This window comes from Amia ocellicauda, chromosome 13, assembly GCF_036373705.1.
Source record: "Amia ocellicauda isolate fAmiCal2 chromosome 13, fAmiCal2.hap1, whole genome shotgun sequence".
Lineage (NCBI taxonomy): Eukaryota > Metazoa > Chordata > Actinopteri > Amiiformes > Amiidae > Amia > Amia ocellicauda.
Genome location: NC_089862.1, coordinates 28,383,131 through 28,404,120, shown reverse-complemented (window position 1 = coordinate 28,404,120; position 20,990 = coordinate 28,383,131). Strand labels below are relative to the sequence as shown.

General features: G+C 39.1%; 1 protein-coding gene across 1 annotated transcript in view; it reads left to right on the top strand.

The window, feature by feature from the left end:
• Positions 1-5,031: 5,031 nt before the first annotated feature.
• Positions 5,032-20,990, top strand: part of LOC136766345 (ADAMTS-like protein 1) — a 124,153-nt gene continuing 108,194 nt past the window's right edge. The window contains exon 1 of the mRNA XM_066719756.1: positions 5,032-5,274. Within this exon, the coding sequence (XP_066575853.1) occupies positions 5,212-5,274 (63 nt within the window). The 5' untranslated portion in view covers positions 5,032-5,211. The remainder of the gene's footprint in view (positions 5,275-20,990) is intronic.

The following is a 20,990-nucleotide window of genomic DNA, read 5'->3' as shown; positions in this document are numbered from 1 at the left end:
AATGGTCTGATAATCCCTTGTTTTGGCTAGTAACAGGGGCCCCCAGCAGATTCACCAAGGGAGCCAATTGTGAACTGCCCCTGTGAACTGACTAGTGTCACAGTCTGGATTTCAGCCCATATGAAACTGTACTATAGTACATTTACATGGTAATTTAGCAGTGTTTCCATTTTTTCCAATGGTAATACCATGCAGGGACTTTGTTATGCTATGATTTACATGGTTAGTATCATGGTTTACAACACCTCCCCATTCTTTTAACATCACTTTCCCACACTTCACTGTGATTGTACCATGCTGTATAACAGTAAAAGTTTATAAAGGCATTATTATTATTATTATTATTATTATTATTATTATTATTATTATTATTATTATTATTATTATTTCATCTATTTGTCTGACACATTTACCAAGGTAAGTTATTCAGAAATTGATTAATATAAACTCGTACAATTTACAAGAAACAACCAATCAATATTATACTGGGATCAAACATGAGTAAAAAAGTTAAACTAGTTTACTAAGAATAAAATGATAGCCAATAAATCATTGAGCAAGGATACCTTTGAATGCAATGCAAATTCCAATATGCTGATTTAAAGGTGTGTGTTTAGGCATTTCTCCTTATATGTGTTTTAAAGGATGGTTTCTTATTTCTGTTTACACTGTTGACTGCTATGTAGACAAACAATTACAGCAAAAGATCATTTAACATTGAGCAGGAATGGTTAGGGGAAGCATTTCCGTGTTGCACATGCCTGAGAGTAAGATGCTTAATCAAAGTACATATGAGACACTAATATCCTTCTCCTGGAATATTTTGGCTAGTAATCTTTATTCTAGACATGAGAACAAAGAAGAAGAAACCGTTTATTTTCCCAAAATACAGATGAACACAAGAACTTAAATTATCAGATTTTTCTGCTACAGCCTTTCTTTTGTATTAAATCTTGTGTGGTTTTATTCTGTGGTTCATAAGTGTTGGACAGGAACTTGGCAAAAGGGATTTTACAAGCCTTCAGTTGGACAAAGGCATCTCATTGGCACACAAATAAAACACCAGTCCATTATAGTCATTATTTACCGAATAGTGCCACAGCAACAAAGGTAATGATTGCAAGAAGCTTTGCTAAGGTTATGATACTAAAGTGTTTATAATGTAAAACAAAAAACAGTTTTTCCTGTCTAAGTTGCTTCCCTGACATTTTAGAATATACCTCTGCTGTTAAGTATTCAAAACACATTATCTAAAATTGGATACACACCAACAGGGCTATAATGTTAAGTATTTGTGTGAAAGTCCTGTGTGGAATTACAAAGGTGTGTGCATGGAGGTCCGTGTGATTCTGTATCTGTATCACCGGTGTTCAGGCCATTGTCCGATTACAATCTTGTAGAGATTCTTTCCCACTTCAGAACAGTAGCCCTTTCATTGGGATTTAATGAAGCAGGTATATATTGAAAAGATTCAGTGTTGTTGTTTGCCCTTGAGTGGAACGGAAACAATTAAATATTTCTTTCAAAGGTAAAAAGTTTACATTCCTCCATTCTCTGTGTTAATGGAGATTAAGTTCGATTTGCTCTGCGTGTCAGGCAGCAATTCACATACCTCATACCTCACATACCTGCTCCTTTGTGCACTCTACCCCCAAACTACGGCTCAGACAGCTCTCTGCACACATTGAGGGAGTATGACATTTCAAAAAATGCTGTTATTTATATGGTTTCTATCATCTACAAAAGCCTTTCCCAAGAGGACTGCATGTACATTACCATAAAGATGTTCATGTTTTCTGTCTAATTGCCACAGGGCACATGAAAAGAAAAACACTAATAAGTAGTACACAGGTATATGAAAGTCATGAACCTATATATATATATATATATATATATATATATATATATATATACACTCACCTAAAGGATTATTAGGAACACCATACTAATACTGTGTTTGACCCCCTTTCGCCTTCAGAACTGCCTTAATTCTACGTGGCATTGATTCAACAAGGTGCTGAAAGCATTCTTTAGAAATGTTGGCCCATATTGATAGGATAGCATCTTGCAGTTGATGGAGATTTGTGGGATGCACATCCAGGGCACGAAGCTCCCGTTCCACCACATCCCAAAGATGCTCTATTGGGTTGAGATCTGGTGACTGTGGGGGCCAGTTTAGTACAGTGAACTCATTGTCATGTTCAAGAAACCAATTTGAAATGATTCGACCTTTGTGACATGGTGCATTATCCTGCTGGAAGTAGCCATCAGAGGATGGGTACATGGTGGTCATAAAGGGATGGACATGGTCAGAAACAATGCTCGGGTAGGCCGTGGCATTTAAACGATGCCCAATTGGCACTAAGGGGCCTAAAGTGTGCCAAGAAAACATCCCCCACACCATTACACCACCACCACCAGCCTGCACAGTGGTAACAAGGCATGATGGATCCATGTTCTCATTCTGTTTACGCCAAATTCTGACTCTACCATCTGAATGTCTCAACAGAAATCGAGACTCATCAGACCAGGCAACATTTTTCCAGTCTTCAACTGTCCAATTTTGGTGAGCTTGTGCAAATTGTAGCCTCTTTTTCCTATTTGTAGTGGAGATGAGTGGTACCCGGTGGGGTCTTCTGCTGTTGTAGCCCATCCGCCTCAAGGTTGTACGTGTTGTGGCTTCACAAATGCTTTGCTGCATACCTCGGTTGTAACGAGTGGTTATTTCAGTCAAAGTTGCTCTTCTATCAGCTTGAATCAGTCGGCCCATTCTCCTCTGACCTCTAGCATCAACAAGGCATTTTCACCCACAGGATTGCCGCATACTGGATATTTTTCCCTTTTCACACCATTCTTTGTAAACCCTAGAAATAGTTGTGCGTGAAAATCCCAGTAACTGAGCAGATTGTGAAATACTCAGACCGGCCCGTCTCGCACCAACAACCATGCCACGCTCAAAATTGCTTAAATCACCTTTCTTTCCCATTCAGACATTCAGTTTGGAGTTCAGGAGATTGTCTTGACCAGGACCACACCCCTAAATGCATTGAAGCAACTGCCATGTGATTGGTTGGTTAGATAATTGTATTAATGAGAAATTGAACAGGTGTTCCTAATAATCCTTTAGGTGAGTGTATATATATATATATATATATATATATACACTCACCTAAAGGATTATTAGGAACACCTGTGGCATGGTTGTTGGTGCCAGACGGGCTGGTCTGAGTATTTCACAATCTGCTCAGTTACTGGGATTTTCACGCACAACCATTTCTAGGGTTTACAAAGAATGGTGTGAAAAGGGAAAAACATCCAGTATGCGGCAGTCCTGTGGGCGAAAATGCCTTGTTGATGCTAGAGGTCAGAGGAGAATGGGCCGACTGATTCAAGCTGATAGAAGAGCAACTTTGACTGAAATAACCACTCGTTACAACCGAGGTATGCAGCAAAGCATTTGTGAAGCCACAACACATACAACCTTGAGGCGGATGGGCTACAACAGCAGAAGACCCCACCGGGTACCACTCATCTCCACTACAAATAGGAAAAAGAGGCTACAATTTGCACAAGCTCACCAAAATTGGACAGTTGAAGACTGGAAAAATGTTGCCTGGTCTGATGAGTCTCGATTTCTGTTGAGACATTCAGATGGTAGAGTCAGAATTTGGCGTAAACAGAATGAGAACATGGATCCATCATGCCTTGTTACCACTGTGCAGGCTGGTGGTGGTGGTGTAATGGTGTGGGGGATGTTTTCTTGGCACACTTTAGGCCCCTTAGTGCCAATTGGGCATCGTTTAAATGCCACGGCCTACCTGAGCATTGTTTCTGACCATGTCCATCCCTTTATGACCACCATGTACCCATCCTCTGATGGCTACTTCCAGCAGGATAATGCACCATGTCACAAAGGTCGAATCATTTCAAATTGGTTTCTTGAACATGACAATGAGTTCACTGTACTAAACTGGCCCCCACAGTCACCAGATCTCAACCCAATAGAGCATCTTTGGGATGTGGTGGAACGGGAGCTTCGTGCCCTGGATGTGCATCCCACAAATCTCCATCAACTGCAAGATGCTATCCTATCAATATGGGCCAACATTTCTAAAGAATGCTTTCAGCACCTTGTTGAATCAATGCCACGTAGAATTAAGGCAGTTCTGAAGGCGAAAGGGGGTCAAACACAGTATTAGTATGGTGTTCCTAATAATCCTTTAGGTGAGTGTATATATATATATATTTGAATATTTTTTTTGACTAAAATTAAAAATAGTGCAAATATTAAAAAAAAAAGAAACAGACACAGAACTCATTTTATCCCTGGAGCAAAATCAGATCAAGTATTTCTGTTGTGAAGGAGGCAGCAACAGCAAACAATACACTTATCTACACTACTTTTGATGGATCGTGGATAAAAGGAATACATACACACATCTCTTTATTAGAATACAGTATTCCAAACAATTCTTTTAAAGAACAAGAAATATTGTCCCTAATGGTTTGTTTTGTCTTTTCCTCATGCTTCCTCATATTTGACTTCTGAATTTAGTAAAACCCATTCAAATGTGGATTGTCTGCAGGTCAGCCTGTGCTGGGCAGTGGGTATAGGTTTATTTACCCCAACCAACTCCTAAATAAGAAAATACATCAAATACAATTTATTGACATTAAAATGGTATTTGCCATTTAAAAAAAATGTCTCAAGTGTGATCCTCAGTGTCTCACTATCGACATTGAAATTGAAAAGTGTTCCTCAGTTGACTTCACGATGATAAACAAGCTTGATTATTTAATATGCGTGTTATGCAGTGGGCTGTTCCCAGTAGTAGCAGCAGCAGTAGTAGTTCACACTGTAGGGAACGAGTATCTACTCAATTGAGACGTCATGCTGGCGACGCTGCTGATTTGCTGCAGGGAGCGCTTGCAATGGGAGGCTGTGTCTTTAAGACTGTCAGGTGGGTGAAGCCCCTTCCTGACGCACGCCTGGTATGCAAACATAAATTTAGCAACAACGTGCCGTCGGGCACTAAACTCCTGCGAGCAACTATGAAGTGTCCTGTCACTGAGTCCACTGTTACATCTGCGCAGACACTGATGAGTAGAGGAACCGGCTTGGTAATGCCCAGGCAGTAGAAGACGGGCTGACACTGAAGTTGAATGATCTTCATCCTGTTTGACCACAGACTGCGACACTGACAGCTGGAGATGGCAAGCTTCGTGAGCAGGGCAGTGGGAGGCTTTTTGCTCCTGTCTCTGTCGCTGTGCACGGTAGGACAGCTCTACTCTGCCGTTCAGCCTTTTCATGCGTTTAAACAGTGACGCGGGAATCTCACTTTTCCCAGCATAGGGGTGGTAAAAACCAAGAGAAAGATGCTGTGCGTTTACTAACACGGGCTCCCTTTCTCACACTGCATAGAATAACCACTGGGAAAAAAAAAAAAAAAGTGGGGTAAATCTGTACTGCGCGGCCCTTGAGCAAGACACAGGATCACACCTGTCACTGTAGCAGAGATAAGTAATGACTTCATGTAAAAGTAATGCTGTAGCTGGCTCTCCAAGCATGCAAGTTAATGCATAGCTAATAAAACTATCGACACCTGCCAAATCAAGATCTCGTTTATCATTGCAAAACATGCCAAATATGTATCAGCAGCTGAGGTGTCAACCAGGGCGCTTTCATACTGTGTTACCTGTAACTGTATCTACTTGAAAGTTGGTTTGTTGCCACACATCTGTGCTGGGTGATTGGAGATGCCCTCAGTGAGAAACATGCTCTTCACAGCTGGTGTGGGCAACTGGTGGAGTTCTGGCTTGTGCTCTAAGCAGATGTTTATCCCTGTGAGCGGTTTTTCTTCTCGATCACCTACGACCACCGAGGTCAGTGTAGAGGGGATGACGTTGATGGGAGCCCTCTATGGGAAGCAGGCAGACATCACGAACATTATTTCGGTCTTACTAAAGGTTGTTGTGCCCACTGGACCACTGGAGAATGTTTGTCTGACACATCGACATACATGCAGACTGATATTATAAGCAGTCGTGTAAGCATGGCAGGGTGACCGATCATTTGTGCAGTGGTAGAGCCATATGAAATTGTGGCATATCAAGAGCTCTGTGGTGTTTTGGCACACTGGATGGATTTTGTTTTAAATTGTTTATTTTAGGGCACTCTAACAGTAAATGAGAGCTGTGATGTGTAGAGAAATGTCAGTGACCACCAAGTCAAAGCCCTTGAAATCTATTGAAGCATATTAGTCCAGTGCACAAAAAAAAAATGTACTTTGTAGATTTTTTTTTGAATTATATTAATTATTAGGTTTTTAAGGGTCCTAAAAATTGTTGAATTAAACTATTACACTTTTGTAGATAGACTTGAGGAATTATCTCAATCATTAAAAGTAAAGTTTAGGATTTTGATTGCTCTTTCAGCAGCCCCTTAAACTGACCTGCGCATTCAGTTTTCATTAGAGCTTTTTATCTCTCTAGAAGAACACAGATGTGATCCTTTCATGTCATTTTCCCTCAGGCAGGAACTGATGTGAATGGGGGGTAGAGGGGGGCTGGTTGGAAGTAGTCCAATGTAAATATTAATCTGGGCAGTGGCCTTTGTGACTTTTATTTTGCCTTCTTGTTAACCCCACTCCCTGGTACACTGCAGTAATGACACAAGGAAAGCAAAGACAGGCACCCGGGCTGACTCTGAAAAGTTGCTTCTTTTTGGCACCACAGTGCCAGAGCAGGAACAGCAGAGCTAAGGGCCAAAGGCACCTGGCCAGCACCAGGTGTTCCACCCAGTTCTGCCCATCACATCCTGCCAGTTCTGCGCCAAGTTTTATCTTCCATTGGGGAGTGTCAGAGCTGGGACTAGAATTGTTGCACTCTCTAGGCTGTGGCTTTCAACTGGAGACTTTTTTATTTTTTGGATAAGCCTCTTTGATACTAAGATGGGTGTCTTCTTTAAACAATGGAAGTATGCAAATGCTCCAGTACCGTTCCAAACTGATTTATATCTTTCAATGAAAAACTGAAAGGTACATGAGAAATATTGGCAGTGGCTAAAGAATGAAAGCTATTGTTTCAACATGCTGTATTAACGAGAAAAAAAATGTGCACAAGATGCTTATTGTCTGTATAAAACAGTTCCCTTTGGTGTTGTTATTCATGACTCTTTTTTGAATATATTCCTAAATTCTTAAAATTCTCATGTTTCATATTGTGAAGTACTTTATCATTAAAGTTAAATTTGCAATTTAAAACCATTACATGTTTTTTTTTGTCTAATATGTGTGCCACACACTTTTTGTATATTCAAAGTATTTTACAAAGTAATTGTCACACTTAGTTCCTGAAGTGATAAACAATTTCTTGGAAACTGAGGAATTAAGACTTTTGGGAGTGATGGGGCAGTGCTTTCGTTTGGAATTGGGGAAAAGCTCCCAAACATATATTTTCAATTTGTATTTACTTTCAAAGTAGACTAAAACCATTACCCAGTTCAAACAAACTTTGTGGGGGAAAATACTTCAGTTTGTTTCCTTCATGAGGGTCAGTTAAATATTTTCTGACTGAACATGAACCCAGTCTGCAATAAAGCCCTGGGTTGTAAAACCACATAGATTATATGTGTTCATCAGGGCTACTGTGGTAATCCAGTAATACTACTTTCGGCTAACACAATCACACACGGACACATATTAATTGCTGTACCGGGATTCTAATAATGTATCAATTACACAATTGCATAATAAATTATATATTTCTTTGTAATATCATTTATCATTTCACAGTGCACATTATTACAAAGCAGTTTAAGAGTCAAGATCCAAAAAGTGAATATGAATACTGAAAACCAGTAATACAATATTATTATTTAAATGACAGTTAGTGCAGGCAACTTGCTCACTTTTCCTCTCAAACTGTTTGCTATTCACTCTTCTGTAATGCTCTTCAGAGCTGAACATTTTGAGATATTGTGGTATACCATAACATGCAATAATGTAATATGGCATACCATACTTCACTTCATACCTGAGAAATACTAACACACTCAATTAATCAAAAGTCCCAATGTGAGGTATCATTTTTTAACTTCAGTAGATCCTCCTGATCCAATAACTCCACCAATTGCTCAGAGCGTGGCGTCATTAATTGGCTAAGTATGAGCTGATGATAAAGGCCATGAATAACATTTTAAGGTTGATATTGTACTTGATAGGCAAACCACTGCCAAAACATTAAAATTCATGTCATGTGCTCTGATTACATTGGGTTCGATTCAGTATTTTCAGCCGAAAATTGGCCCAGATTTCACCTGTGCTCCTGGGAATGGGGTGGGCTGTTCAACAGTGGTTCGCAATGCCTCAATGTGAGATGTCACAAAAACAGTCTTGGGTTTTCAGAGGGTTTTAATGAGCTACTTCTCCTAGCGCTGTAGAGATTCCTTTTGAAAAGAGCTTCAGATTTGGACCATTTTGAAGTTTGCAGTAGGCCTTAAATGTGCATTCGGTGTTACAACTTCCTTTCATTCATTTTCAGACAAGAAGAGTTGATGGAGGGAAAAGCATTACCTTCCTAAACAAGTGAAAGAACCTGAAGAGCCCATTGCTAGAAATGCTTTAATGGTCTACAGGGAATGAATAGAAGCCCCTTTGTTAGCAGTATAATGGCATTTCAAAATTATTCTTTTAAGATCTCTTTTAAAAACAAACAGCATGCTCGTCTTTAGTCTGTACACCAAGGCAAATCCCTTCCAAATGAGCTCTGTCTGCTCTGAGAGAGACTGAAGGGATGTGGAGGGAATAGAGGTAGCAAATGTCTTTGAGTTAAAAGGGCTCTCAACATTGTGAACAGTAATGACCTGAAAGAGGTTCATATGGGGTTAATTAGAGGGGTTTGCAATATAGTAGAGGGGTCTTATGGGTTCCTTGTTTTGCTGTGACTATCTTTTGCTGTTGTTCACTTACATGTATTTAGTTTATTAGCAGGTTCTACTGGTGAAGATTATGCTTCAGGAATGTAAATAGGGATTTACGATATTATATAATATTCTCAAGCTTTAAATGCATTAAAAATAATTAGGCTAATTGACAAAACAAGTGATATGTAATATCAATCTTTCAGTATCAATACTTGAACAAATACCTTGTTATTTTCTTCTAGTGAAACTTCCAGCTTTCTTCGAATAATGTTCTCATGGCTGTGGAAAGTGATGTGTGTCCAAAGGCACCTTTTGTATTCAGCATTGGGTGCCAAGTATAGTGAATCAAAGCCTCTGAGCATGAATTGCAATCAGATGGAGTAAGCATATTTCAACAGCATGTTGGGATTTTGAACACTTTCACGTGCACATCATCACATCATGATGCAAGTCTAATTTGGCTGCACTAAAGATGAGGTGGACAGAACTGTGGCTTTTTTTCAGCAAGTAATTTGCAAACTGCAAGGCGTAAATTATCATGTCAAGGACAACACTAATTAAGTCAGACGAGTGAATGGTGTCCGGTGATGGTACAATTCAGCTCATCTTTTCAGGCATAGAATGGGCGACCCCAATTACTCTGTTTTAACAGAACAGGAGAGTAAAGACTAGAGTTAGACTTGAAATATTGTAACTTTTCTGCACATCTACGAATAATACACATTTTGTATAGTACATTTTAAAAATAACAGAATGAGTTCAGTTGGGTGTAGCTGGGACCTCCACCCAAACTATCTCGAGCCAGAGATCTGCCTTTAAATGGGGGCGGGGGGCGTGGGCAAGAAGGTACACATTGATGTAAGCATATCTCTTAGGTTGATTAATGATCTAGATTACTCTCTGAATGATGATACAATGTAGACAAATGTGCTTGACACTTGAATGTCTCCCTGTGGACTCAGTGCTGAGTGAAATGCTTTAGCATTCAAGGAGGTGCTGAAATGAGAAATAAGAATTTCAAAACCCACAACCTCAGGATGAGTTTAGAAAAGACATATAGGATCAATGCTGTCCTGCGTCACATTGTACTAGTGATTTAGTGTACATAAATATGTAACTTGTGGACATGGTTATATGACCTCATTTTTTTCTTGTTACATTCGTTTTGATTTTGGGGTGAGCCTCACTTGATTTTGTATTCGTTATCTAAGTATTGTGGATGCGCATGTTTGATAATGAGAGAATCAAGTCCCCTGTTTCATGGCTGCTCAGTGTGCTGTATCTGCTAGTGATCAGCAGATGGCGTTACAAGTGCAGAAGGCTAGCTGGAAAACCGAAGGGGGGAAAAATGCATTCTTAACCTTTAATGGAAGAGGAGTCACTCAGCCTTGACCTGTGCAGGACATGGTTGAAGTTAATTGTATTTAAACAAATATTAAGACGTTATTTTCTTATGATCATCAACTTTAAGTATAACCTACAGGCTTAAACTAATGATAACTATTTGACTATTCCATAATCGTATTTTAATGGATAAGTGTGGTGTATTTTTCTTTTTCATTTCAAGGATTGAACCCCTCCTCCATATGTGTTCCCTGATTCAAGTTCAAAGAGACCATATTGTTGTAAAATGTGATGTGTGATCTGGTCCCCAGATCTGTGAAGGATTTATCTGTGCATCAGGATGCTGAAGCGGCCGCACTCCATCACTAATGTCCACTTGAAATATGTTAGGCAGTGGTGTGGTGATGTGGTTTGGCATACAGGCTTGGAGGGAATACCAATCCTGTGAGTACGTAGCAAGAGCCTGTTGTGTGGCAGGTGGCTTTCCCGATGAGAACGCAGACTCCAGTTGCTTCTGTGATGTGGTGCTTTTATTCCCTTTTCACTGTTTAATTATTCAGGCACTAACATGAAGTCATGAGAGAGAGAGGGAGAGAGAGACAGATGAAATGCAATGAAAAATACCCTCTTCACTGATGCTCATATTTGGGGAGCTAATGCCTCTGTATGGCACACAGCTCTTCAGCAAAGGTTACCATAAGCCTCATATGCATGTAACTTCTAAGGCTACCAAATGAAAGACATGAAAAACTTGACTTTGATGAGGAGAAACCAAGGAGAGAAGAAACTATGAGAATGAACCAACCATCACTCTTATGTACATCTGCAAGGAATTGAGAGCCAGATATCAACAGATATCACATGCCTAGCTTAGACTGCCTCGTGTTTATGGGGTGAAAAGAGCCTATATATAGAGGAAGTTGTTCTCCTTGAATTGAAGGTAGCTTCTTATCTGTATATATAATATATAATATATATAATAAACATTATTAAAAAATATTTGCAAACAGCACAATGTAAGAAGAATGAAGTTAAGATATCTGATAGCAACCAGGGTTGAATCGTTTGACACTCTCTCTGTTTATTAAAGATGTTTCCAAGTGTGAAATCTTAACAAGGCAATGATAAGGTGTTAATTGATTTATGTTTAAATGTGTTTTAATTACTAGCCAGTACCAGTTAAGGGTGTTTTGTCAGCTGAGTGTTGACGTAAAGGTTGCCCCTCCAATGTCAATATACATGGACACATGTCACAATTAGTGAGACTTATAGATGCAGTCTCTAAAAAGGGAGGAGACCATGGGAATCCCATACAACCGCTGTGGAATCAGTGTGAGGAAAAGGAAAAGCACAATTCCAGTTCCTGGAAAACCTCAGTATCAACGTTTTGATAACTCTTTTGTACATTTCTCACCCTCAATCCAGATAAAAATAGCTGTAAAACTCTTAAAGATATTCAAAGTAGCTTTAAGTCAACATTAAAAGCAATTACACTCACCCATTGTCAGCAGAATGTAACTTGATTTTGCTGTCATCTTAAACAATAATGCATAGTCTGTTGTCACCAGTTTTAGTTAAGCACCCTGCTTGCATCCCAAATGTCTGGTATGCTGCATGAAAGATATTTGGCATTTAGATACTGGAGAAAACACTTGACATTTAACATTTTTCTTCCCCCCCCCCACCCCTCACTTCAATTGGATTAAAGTGTTAAAGGAGTCTATTGTTTAACCAATCTGACCCATCAGACTGATGCCAATAGCTGAAATACTTTGAATAGTAGCAAATGCGCTCTGTAACTACCGTTCCTTAACTTTGATGGTTGATGCTGACATACGGCTCTTGTCAGAATTGGATGAGGAGCTGTCTTCAGTGAATCTATTAAAAGCTCTCGTTGACAGACGGCGAGTGGCTCTGTTGACAAAAGCTTTGAAGGCTCTCATGCTGTATGGGACTGAATACATGTGAGTGCTTATCAGTGTAACAATTTGAAAGAAGGCCCCAGTAAATGTTTTTAGGAGGTCATTATGAAGTGATTTCAGTTTTAAAGGTGGATGTACACATTTTGTGAGGAGGAATATATTGTCAAAATAGTCTAGCTGCAAGTTACATTTCACAGATTGCATGTTTAACATTTTTGTCCAAGAGACAACTACTACTACTTCAATAAAGCATTTCATTTTTAAATTTCAGCCTTTGTTGTAACAACCAAACCAGAAATCAGGACAATGGCAGCTGTTTATGTAACACAAGAGCCCGTTGTAGTGTATATCTCCACATGAACGTTGATTGGTTGGGATGCACATCCATCATTCTTCTAAGTGAACAATTTCTTCATGAACATTCCTCTGCGAATTCTTGTCGCATCAGTTTCAGAGCACCTTGTTCTTTTTAAAGTATGCAAGTAAAACAGACATGTCAACACTGTTTTCGGTTATACAAATAGCTTTAATAGCTAGGTTAAAATACCAAGAACAGTGTAAATAACCCCACCTTTAAAAAAAAAAAAAACAAGTGTAGGTGTATGTAACCATCAGAAAAAAATAGTAGTTGTAGATATATCTTAGGGTCTACAGGTGCAGACTTAAAAGGTAGTTAGGGACTGTGGAGAGCTGTTTTTCTAAGTAGCTGGGTCTGTGACCGGAGGGCAAGGGAGAAGAATTAGGTGAATGGCTTTGAAGAAAGTATAGTACAATTGGATTTAGGTCTGGGCTCTGACTGGGCCACTTAAGGACAGTTACCTTTTTGATCCTTAGCCACTCCAATGTTTTGGCTGTGTGCTTCAGGTCATTGTCATGCTGAAAGGTGAATGTCCATCCCAGAGGCAGCAAGTTTTCTATACTCTGCTCCATTCATTTTTCCGGCCCCAGTCCCTGCCGACGAGAAACATCCCCATAACATGATGCTGCCACCACCATGCTTCGCAGTAGGGATGGTGTTGTGTGTGTGATGCACTGTGTTGGGTTTGTGCAAACCTAACGCTTTGCATTTAGGTCAGAAACTTCCATTTTAGATTCGTCAGATCCTAAACCTTTTTTTTATTTTCATACTTCAAACAGGATTCAAGGTGGGCTTTCTGGAGTATCATACAGGTCAGATTTGTGGAGTGCTTGGGATATTGCTGACACATGCACACTTTGACCAGTCTTGGCCATAAAAGCCTGTATCTCTTAAAAAGTTGCCACTGGCCTCTTGGTAGCCTCTCTGGTCAGTTTCCTTCTTGCTCAGTCATCCAGTTTGGAGAGACGGCCTAATTTAGGCAGGGTGTTGGTGGTGCCATATACCTTCTCCTTCTTAAAAATCACCTTGACCATGCTCCAAGGGATATTCAAGGCCTTTGATATTTTTTCATACCCGGCCCTCATCTGTGTCTTTCAACAACTTTTTCTGGGAGTTCTTGAGTGCTTCTTGGTGATCATGGTTGAGTCTTCACTTTGAAATGCACAACCCAGCTGAGGGAACCTACAGGATCTGGTGAATCATTACAATTTAACACAAGTGGAGGCCACTTAACTTCACGTGATTTTCAAGGTGAATGTTGCTTCCACCTGAGTTAATGTAGGAACTCTTTCACAAGGGAAGTGATAAGGTATCAAAAGGTGAACATTTTGAAGGGGGTGTAGACTGTCTATAGGCACTGTATTTAGGACATGATTCAAGGTTTTTGATATGTTAATCATAATGTCATATTTTCTTGAAATATAAACTTCTACAATGTTTTTTTTTTTTTTATAAAAAAGTTTACAAACTATTGGAAGCTCTACTTTTTAAAGGAATACATCTAACATTACAGTTCACAGCCCTGACTGCCAAGGGTTCTTTGAGATGATTTCGTGCAATGATACTTCTCATTTTGACAACATTGTGAAAGCTAATATAATAATTCTGTGTCTGCTCCCTGACAGTGACAGAAGGAACATTCCCAAAGTGGTGTAGCATATCACCTGGAGGCCTGGAATTTTTAATTAGTTAATTCTGCCAAGATGCCTGACTAGAGCTTGGAAAAGACAGCAGCCTCGTGATGGTTAATCCTCATTTATTTTTTTGAGTTGGCAGCCCTACGACTGGAGAGAATGGCTCAGGGAAAGAGGACTGGCTGACATTGGCCTTGGTTACAGAGAGGTGCAGAGCTAGCAAGACTCACGAGACATTCCAGTCATACCTCTGCAATCACACCGCTGTCGTCATCAGAAAGCCAGGAAGCTGTGTTAGTTTGGGTCATGGGGACTAATGTCTTCAGGCGGTAAATCTGAGACAACCAGAGCTGTGTTGAACCCCCTTGGCCTAACTAAATAGGAAAACATATACTACAGTAATTAAGTCACATTGCGTGAGAATTAAAAACGCACATCCCCGGGACAGATCTGTCAGCTTGGTTTTAAAAGAAAAGGAGAAGCAAAAACGTTTAAAAGAATGTTTTCAACCTGACAGCACTTTTCAGTACCTCTGATAAATATAGCCAGGCTGACTGCAGTAGGCATGTTCTCATCTGATAAGACACCCGTTAACATTCCTACTTATTACGAAGCTCTTATTTTAATGTGGATAGCCAGCAATCTGATATTTCTCCTGTTTGAGAGATCGTGCCACACCCTTTTCTTGACTGACACTTTATGAATGATTTTCATCCTGGATTGGGGAAATGGAGAGATTGGGACTCGCGCCTTCCTGTCTCAGTGTGTTATCGGCTGTCTTGACAGATTGACATTGCGGTGAATGAGGAATTCCTGACATTTGGTTTAGATAACTGCTGACTGCTTCATTGAGCTGGAGGCAAAATGTTTGTAAACCCTTTTTCATATAATGGGATGCTGTAATGTTCATTTAAATTTGTCAGTGTTTTACTTTTGTTTTTTTCTTGTATTTTTCTTTTTTGAGGTTCATGCATTTTAAACATAGGAATTATTAAAGGGATAACAATTTACTGATTACATTCTAAATTCCAGATCTTTCATTGTGCATCATGATACTGGGCAAGATGGAGCCATCAACTGCAAATCATAATTTCAGTATGTGTTTGACAGTGGGTTGCCTTGTTTAATTCAAACTTCTGTTGCTGAGAAAACAGTTTTTGTTCTCATTGTATCACTGTAGAAATGTCCTGTTGTCCTGTTGCACTTATAATACATTAGGGCCTATATTTCAATCTCTCCACCTAATATGTTCATTATCTTCAAAGTTCAAACCAGCAGTGACAGCACTGCAGGAACTACATGTCTGTTATATACAAATGTGATAAATCACATCTCACTCATAACCCAACTCAATAAAATCTTGCGCGAGCTACTCAAACAATAGAACACATTCTTTTTTTTTTAATTTTAATTTTTTATTTAAGGTGTATGGATGTTTGCCAGTTATCCGATGTGAGCTCAAATATCCTGCCGTGTGTTTCAACACTGAAAAAGGCGTGTGTGATGAATTCTAAAATGGCATGTTTCTGACTCTGAAAGTAATTCCTATAATGCATTTAAATCGCTGAAGAGGGGTGAGAAGTGAGGTGTCCTGCTCATGTTGAGAATGTTATTAATGGGATTGCATTGCAATGTAGTGATTATCATATCATTAACTAATGTCAGAACATGTTGCATGGCACATGTTCAAAACTTCATAGTTTTGTAAATATTATTAGTGGGTTAATGAAGGGCTGTGTTTTTTAAGTGCTGCATTGGGTTCAGGGAAAGAGCAGCAACAGTTCTGGAAAAAAATAAAGTCTTAAGTTTTACTCTGTAAGTGGGCCGGATCACTAATCTTTGATGAACCAGGTGTACAGACACTGCGGTCACGATTGTAAACCCCTGGTATTCTGTTCCATTCTTTAGGTCCCCCATACCTCTTTACCCAAGTTTATAGTTTATATAATGTACTGCACTTTATACTTTGAACCAGCTTTTACACTCTGTTTGTCACATCAGTTTTAGTTTGTTATTAGATACTTGTATGTCATACAATGCCTTTATTTTATGAAAGGTATTGATCCATACTTTTCTGCATTAGATTTGCCAGATATGTTGCAGCTCTCTCCTGCTCTGGGAGCTACAGTAGTTGAATTTTCTTTTCTTTTATAGATATCAATGTTTCATAGTTTGATTTAAAAAATATGTTCTTTACTAGGTTTTACATTTTTTTTGGTTCAAAAGTTAATATTAACTTTAATGTATTAATATTAAATATTTAATATTTCTTAACTATTTTTATCTACGTGGTATTCTGATAATGTGATATCGTAAACTCTAAAACAATAGTTAATTATATATATATACACTCACCTAAAGGATTATTAGGAACACCATACTAATACTGTGTTTGACCCCCTTTCGCCTTCAGAACTGCCTTAATTCTACGTGGCATTGATTCAACAAGGTGCTGAAACCATTCTTTAGAAATGTTGGCCCATATTGATAGGATAGCATCTTGCAGTTGATGGACATTTGTGGGATGCACATCCAGGGCACGAAGCTCCCGTTCCACCACATCCCAAAGATGCTCTATTGGGTTGAGATCTGGTGACTGTGGGGGCCAGTTTAGTACAGTGAACTCATTGTCATGTTTAAGAAACCAATTTGAAATGATTCGACCTTTGTGACATGGTGCATTATCCTGCTGGAAGTAGCCATCAGAGGATGGGTACATGGTGGTCATAAAGGGATGGACATGGTCAGAAACAATGCTCAGGTAGGCCGTGGCATTTAAACGATGCCCAATTGGCACTAAGGGGCCTAAAGTGTGCCAAGAAATCATCCCCCACACCATTACACCACCACCACCAGCCTGCACAGTGGTAACAAGGCATGATGGATCCTTGTTCTCATTCTGTTTACGCCAAATTCTGACTCTACCATCTGAATGTCTCAACAGAAATCGAGACTCATCAGACCAGGCAACATTTTTCCAGTCTTCAACTGTCCAATTTTGGTGAGCTTGTGCAAATTGTAGCCTCTTTTTCCTATTTGTAGTGGAGATGAGTGGTACCCGGTGGGGTCTTCTGCTGTTGTAGCCCATCCGCCTCAAGGTTGTACGTGTTGTGGCTTCACAAATGCTTTGCTGCATACCTCGGTTGTAACGAGTGGTTATTTCAGTCAAAGTTGCTCTTCTATCAGCTTGAATCAGTCGGCCCATTCTCCTCTGACCTCTAGCATCAACAAGGCATTTTCGCCCACAGGACTGCCGCATACTGGATGTTTTTCCCTTTTCACACCATTCTTTGTAAACCCTAGAAATGGTTGTGCGTGAAAATCCCAGTAACTGTGCAAATTGTGAAATACTCAGACCGGCCCGTCTGGCACCAACAACCATGCCACGCTCAAAATTGCTTAAATCACCTTTCTTTCCCATTCAGACATTCAGTTTGGAGTTCAGGAGATTGTCTTGACCAGGACCACACCCCTAAATGCATTGAAGCAACTGCCATGTGATTGGTTGGTTAGATAATTGCATTAATGAGAAATTGAACAGGTGTTCCTAATAATCCTTTAGGTGAGTGTATATATATATATATATATATATATATATATATATATATATATATATATATATATATATATATATATATATGCTTTTGCTTTTCTGCAGAAGAAGAAATAATCATTTAAGAGCAGTCTAACTTCAGTGATTGTTAAAAAAGTTTTACTGACTAACCTTGTGTAGCCTATTTACACAGGAAATGTTGGGTGAATAACTATGAAGACAAACAAATCATTGAAAGGTAGCCAGTCTGGCATCAACCAGAATGGTCTTACTTTACACCAGGGCTGATGTGAATTTCAACTAAAAGGATCTTACGAACTTTGTTCATGCCAAACTTCCCATGAAGAATGGTTATGTCATTTTACATGTGAAATGGGAACATTTGTGATGGAGCACAGTTCAAGTTCAGTTCTCCTCTCTGTCATGGTGTGGACAAGCTTGTTAGCACCATCCTCCTTTCATGCCATAAGATATCATTGCCGAGATCATTGGGAGCTGTCAGAAGATCTGAGTGTTTTTACTAAGAGAATGTGTTTTGAAAATCCAGGCAAGTCCTTCTAAAGGTTTTAAGACTTACACAATACACAAGTTAATCAGAAGAAGTAGTGGAGATATTGTTATGATAACCAGACTTGAAAAGGGTTTTTTGGTTTTAGTAAAATAATTAAGGTTCAGGTCCTGACTGTTACCATCCACTGTTAGAGGAATATGTAGTGTTGTTTGCAGTTGTTTTTATGGGATTTCAAACTAAATTGTCATCCCAGTGCTCTGTGAGAAAAAAAAAATCCTCTTTTTGCAACAGACTGAACAGCATGTTTAAATTGGTGGCCTTCACTAAATCCTGTAGTAAAGCAATATCTAATCTGATGTTCCATCTTTACAAGTGGATCCTTGGCTAATTTAATTCTCCACTTGTTTTAATATCTCCCGCCTTTTATCTTCCTACTTTTCCATATCCCCCCGTCAGCCCCTGTATTTATTTTTCCGGTCCTACTAATCTGTGGAGTACGCCTCAGCCGTGTGAGCTGACTGAGGAAATCTGATCTAAAAGCGACCCAGGTTCAGGCTTGAATTGCTGGGTTACGTTTCCTGCCTGTCGCTTCCTGCAGACCCCTCCCTGCCATTATATAATTTGACTAATATTTCTCAGTGTAAATGTGCACAGCCTTGCAATTCTATGTGGAATGAACTCATGTTATCCATAGGCGTAACTTATAAACGCGAGGGGTTGCAAGTTGGAAGGAGTAGGTCAGAGAGGGTGGTTGGTTTTGTAAGTTATTTCATTCTTTTTTTTCATTTTACTCTTGTGAGAAAATATTATTACCCATTTTACAGAAGGTGGTGGTTAGCTTTTCTCTTTGCAATGTATGAAGTCATATCTACTCATTATATTAGACAAATTACAACCACAACATTACAGTCCACAATACTAACCAAACTGAAGTATGGTATGCATTTAAACAAAGTCTGCCAATTTTCAGTGTTTTTGAGCACCATTTTAAATACCCTTCGGCAAAAGGACTTTTTAATTAAACTCTATAGAAAGTGCCGAACTTTGATGGGGTCTAAAATCCTTTTTAAGCTACATAGTGAAAGGTGATTTAATAGCCATCTGTCACAGCTTCAAAAGGAACTGGATGGCTGATATAAGATGCTCCGATTATCTCACCTGATTCTGCTGACAGAGTTTTGGGGTCTTTTTTCAGAAGCTATGGAACAAAATCCACCACCTGCAGAGACTACTTGCCTATCCACAAGAATTTTCCTTCACGTTTTGAAAAAATTAAGGGAAACACTAACATTAGTTGACTTTGGAAATGTTAGAACTAAAGGGTTGTTGTCTACAGGAATATCAAATACCCCTTCCACAGCAGGCAGTGGTGCCACTATTGCAGGCCACAGAGGAACATTTAACCAGAGTGATTTTAGTGCTGTTCAAGTCTGATGGTTGTGTGCTTGAAGTTCCCAAAGATTAGCAAAGCGGACTTCAAAGATCGCATCCCCTATAAAGGATGAGAAGTACCAGCTTTTCAGCTCCGAAGAGATTCCCTCAGGGTGTTACTGGAATAGGGTTTCTCAAGGAGATATGCTAGCTGTGGTAACTTAGCTTTCAAAGCCAATGCAGGCTTGTTAAACTGGGGTCTGACCTGCTTGGGTTCTAAATTAGACTTTGTCAATTTATATAATGTACAATTCTGGGAACTACGATTCTGTCGAGAGTTTGAGGAGTTTGAAAAGGAAAGTGAGAATATAGACTGGATAATGGCTTTTGGTTTAAACTATTCTCCTACTGTTTTAAATTAAGAAAACAAACTTTTGCAACCTTATACCCAGGCTCTTTGTAACTTAATCGAAAGTAAAGTTTTCATCACCTTTTCAAATTTATTTTCTGCCAGAATGTAATGCCTTTCTGTGCCACAGTGCTCTTCAAAGTGTAACTGAGGTATAACTTGCTCCAGGTGCCTTTTGTTATAACTGTATTAACAAAAAATGTCAAACCAATCACAAGCAATTCAGATAGTTTAGGGGACATTCTCTTATTCCAACTTCTCTGTTTTAGATCAGAGACTGAGGAAAACTGTCATTTTTTCATTTGATGTTCATTTGAATACCCAAATCCTGTCAATATAAGTATTTTCAGCTTACAATCTTATCTTTTTACAACATTTTAAGGCTGTAATTTAGTAGTTTTTTTTGTTTTATTTGTTTATTGGCAAGTACTCGCAGCTGGCAACATTCTTTAAAATGCCTTTGATGACTCTCATATTGAAGAATGATGCAGATATGAGACTGGGTGAGGGATTTTTCTCATTACACCACAATGCCATTCATATTTGAATTAAAAATGTGTTCACTCAATAACATTCAATGCATATTAGGTCAAAATGTAAATGTAAATTCAAAGTGTGGAGGAAAAGATTTGTGTTGAATTTAGACGTGTAAAGACAGTACAGATGTGCCATGCAGTTACAGAATACATTATGAAAATCCCTGGACTGTGAGGTTTTGTGTCTTATTTGGCCCACCTGGTAAAAGTCAGATTGACAAACTTTTTTTTATTAATCTAAACCCAGCTAGTGTCATTATTTTTTCATAGGAGCAAATCTCTGTTAAAGCATTCATTCCTCAGGCCAGAAACATACCTGATGTGGAGTAACCTGTTCACTGACCTGGAATTCCTCCTTTCCTGCCTCTTCCCTCGGAAAGATTTCCCTTTTCTCTTCTGCCTGTACACCTGCTAGAAGCATTAGAGTTA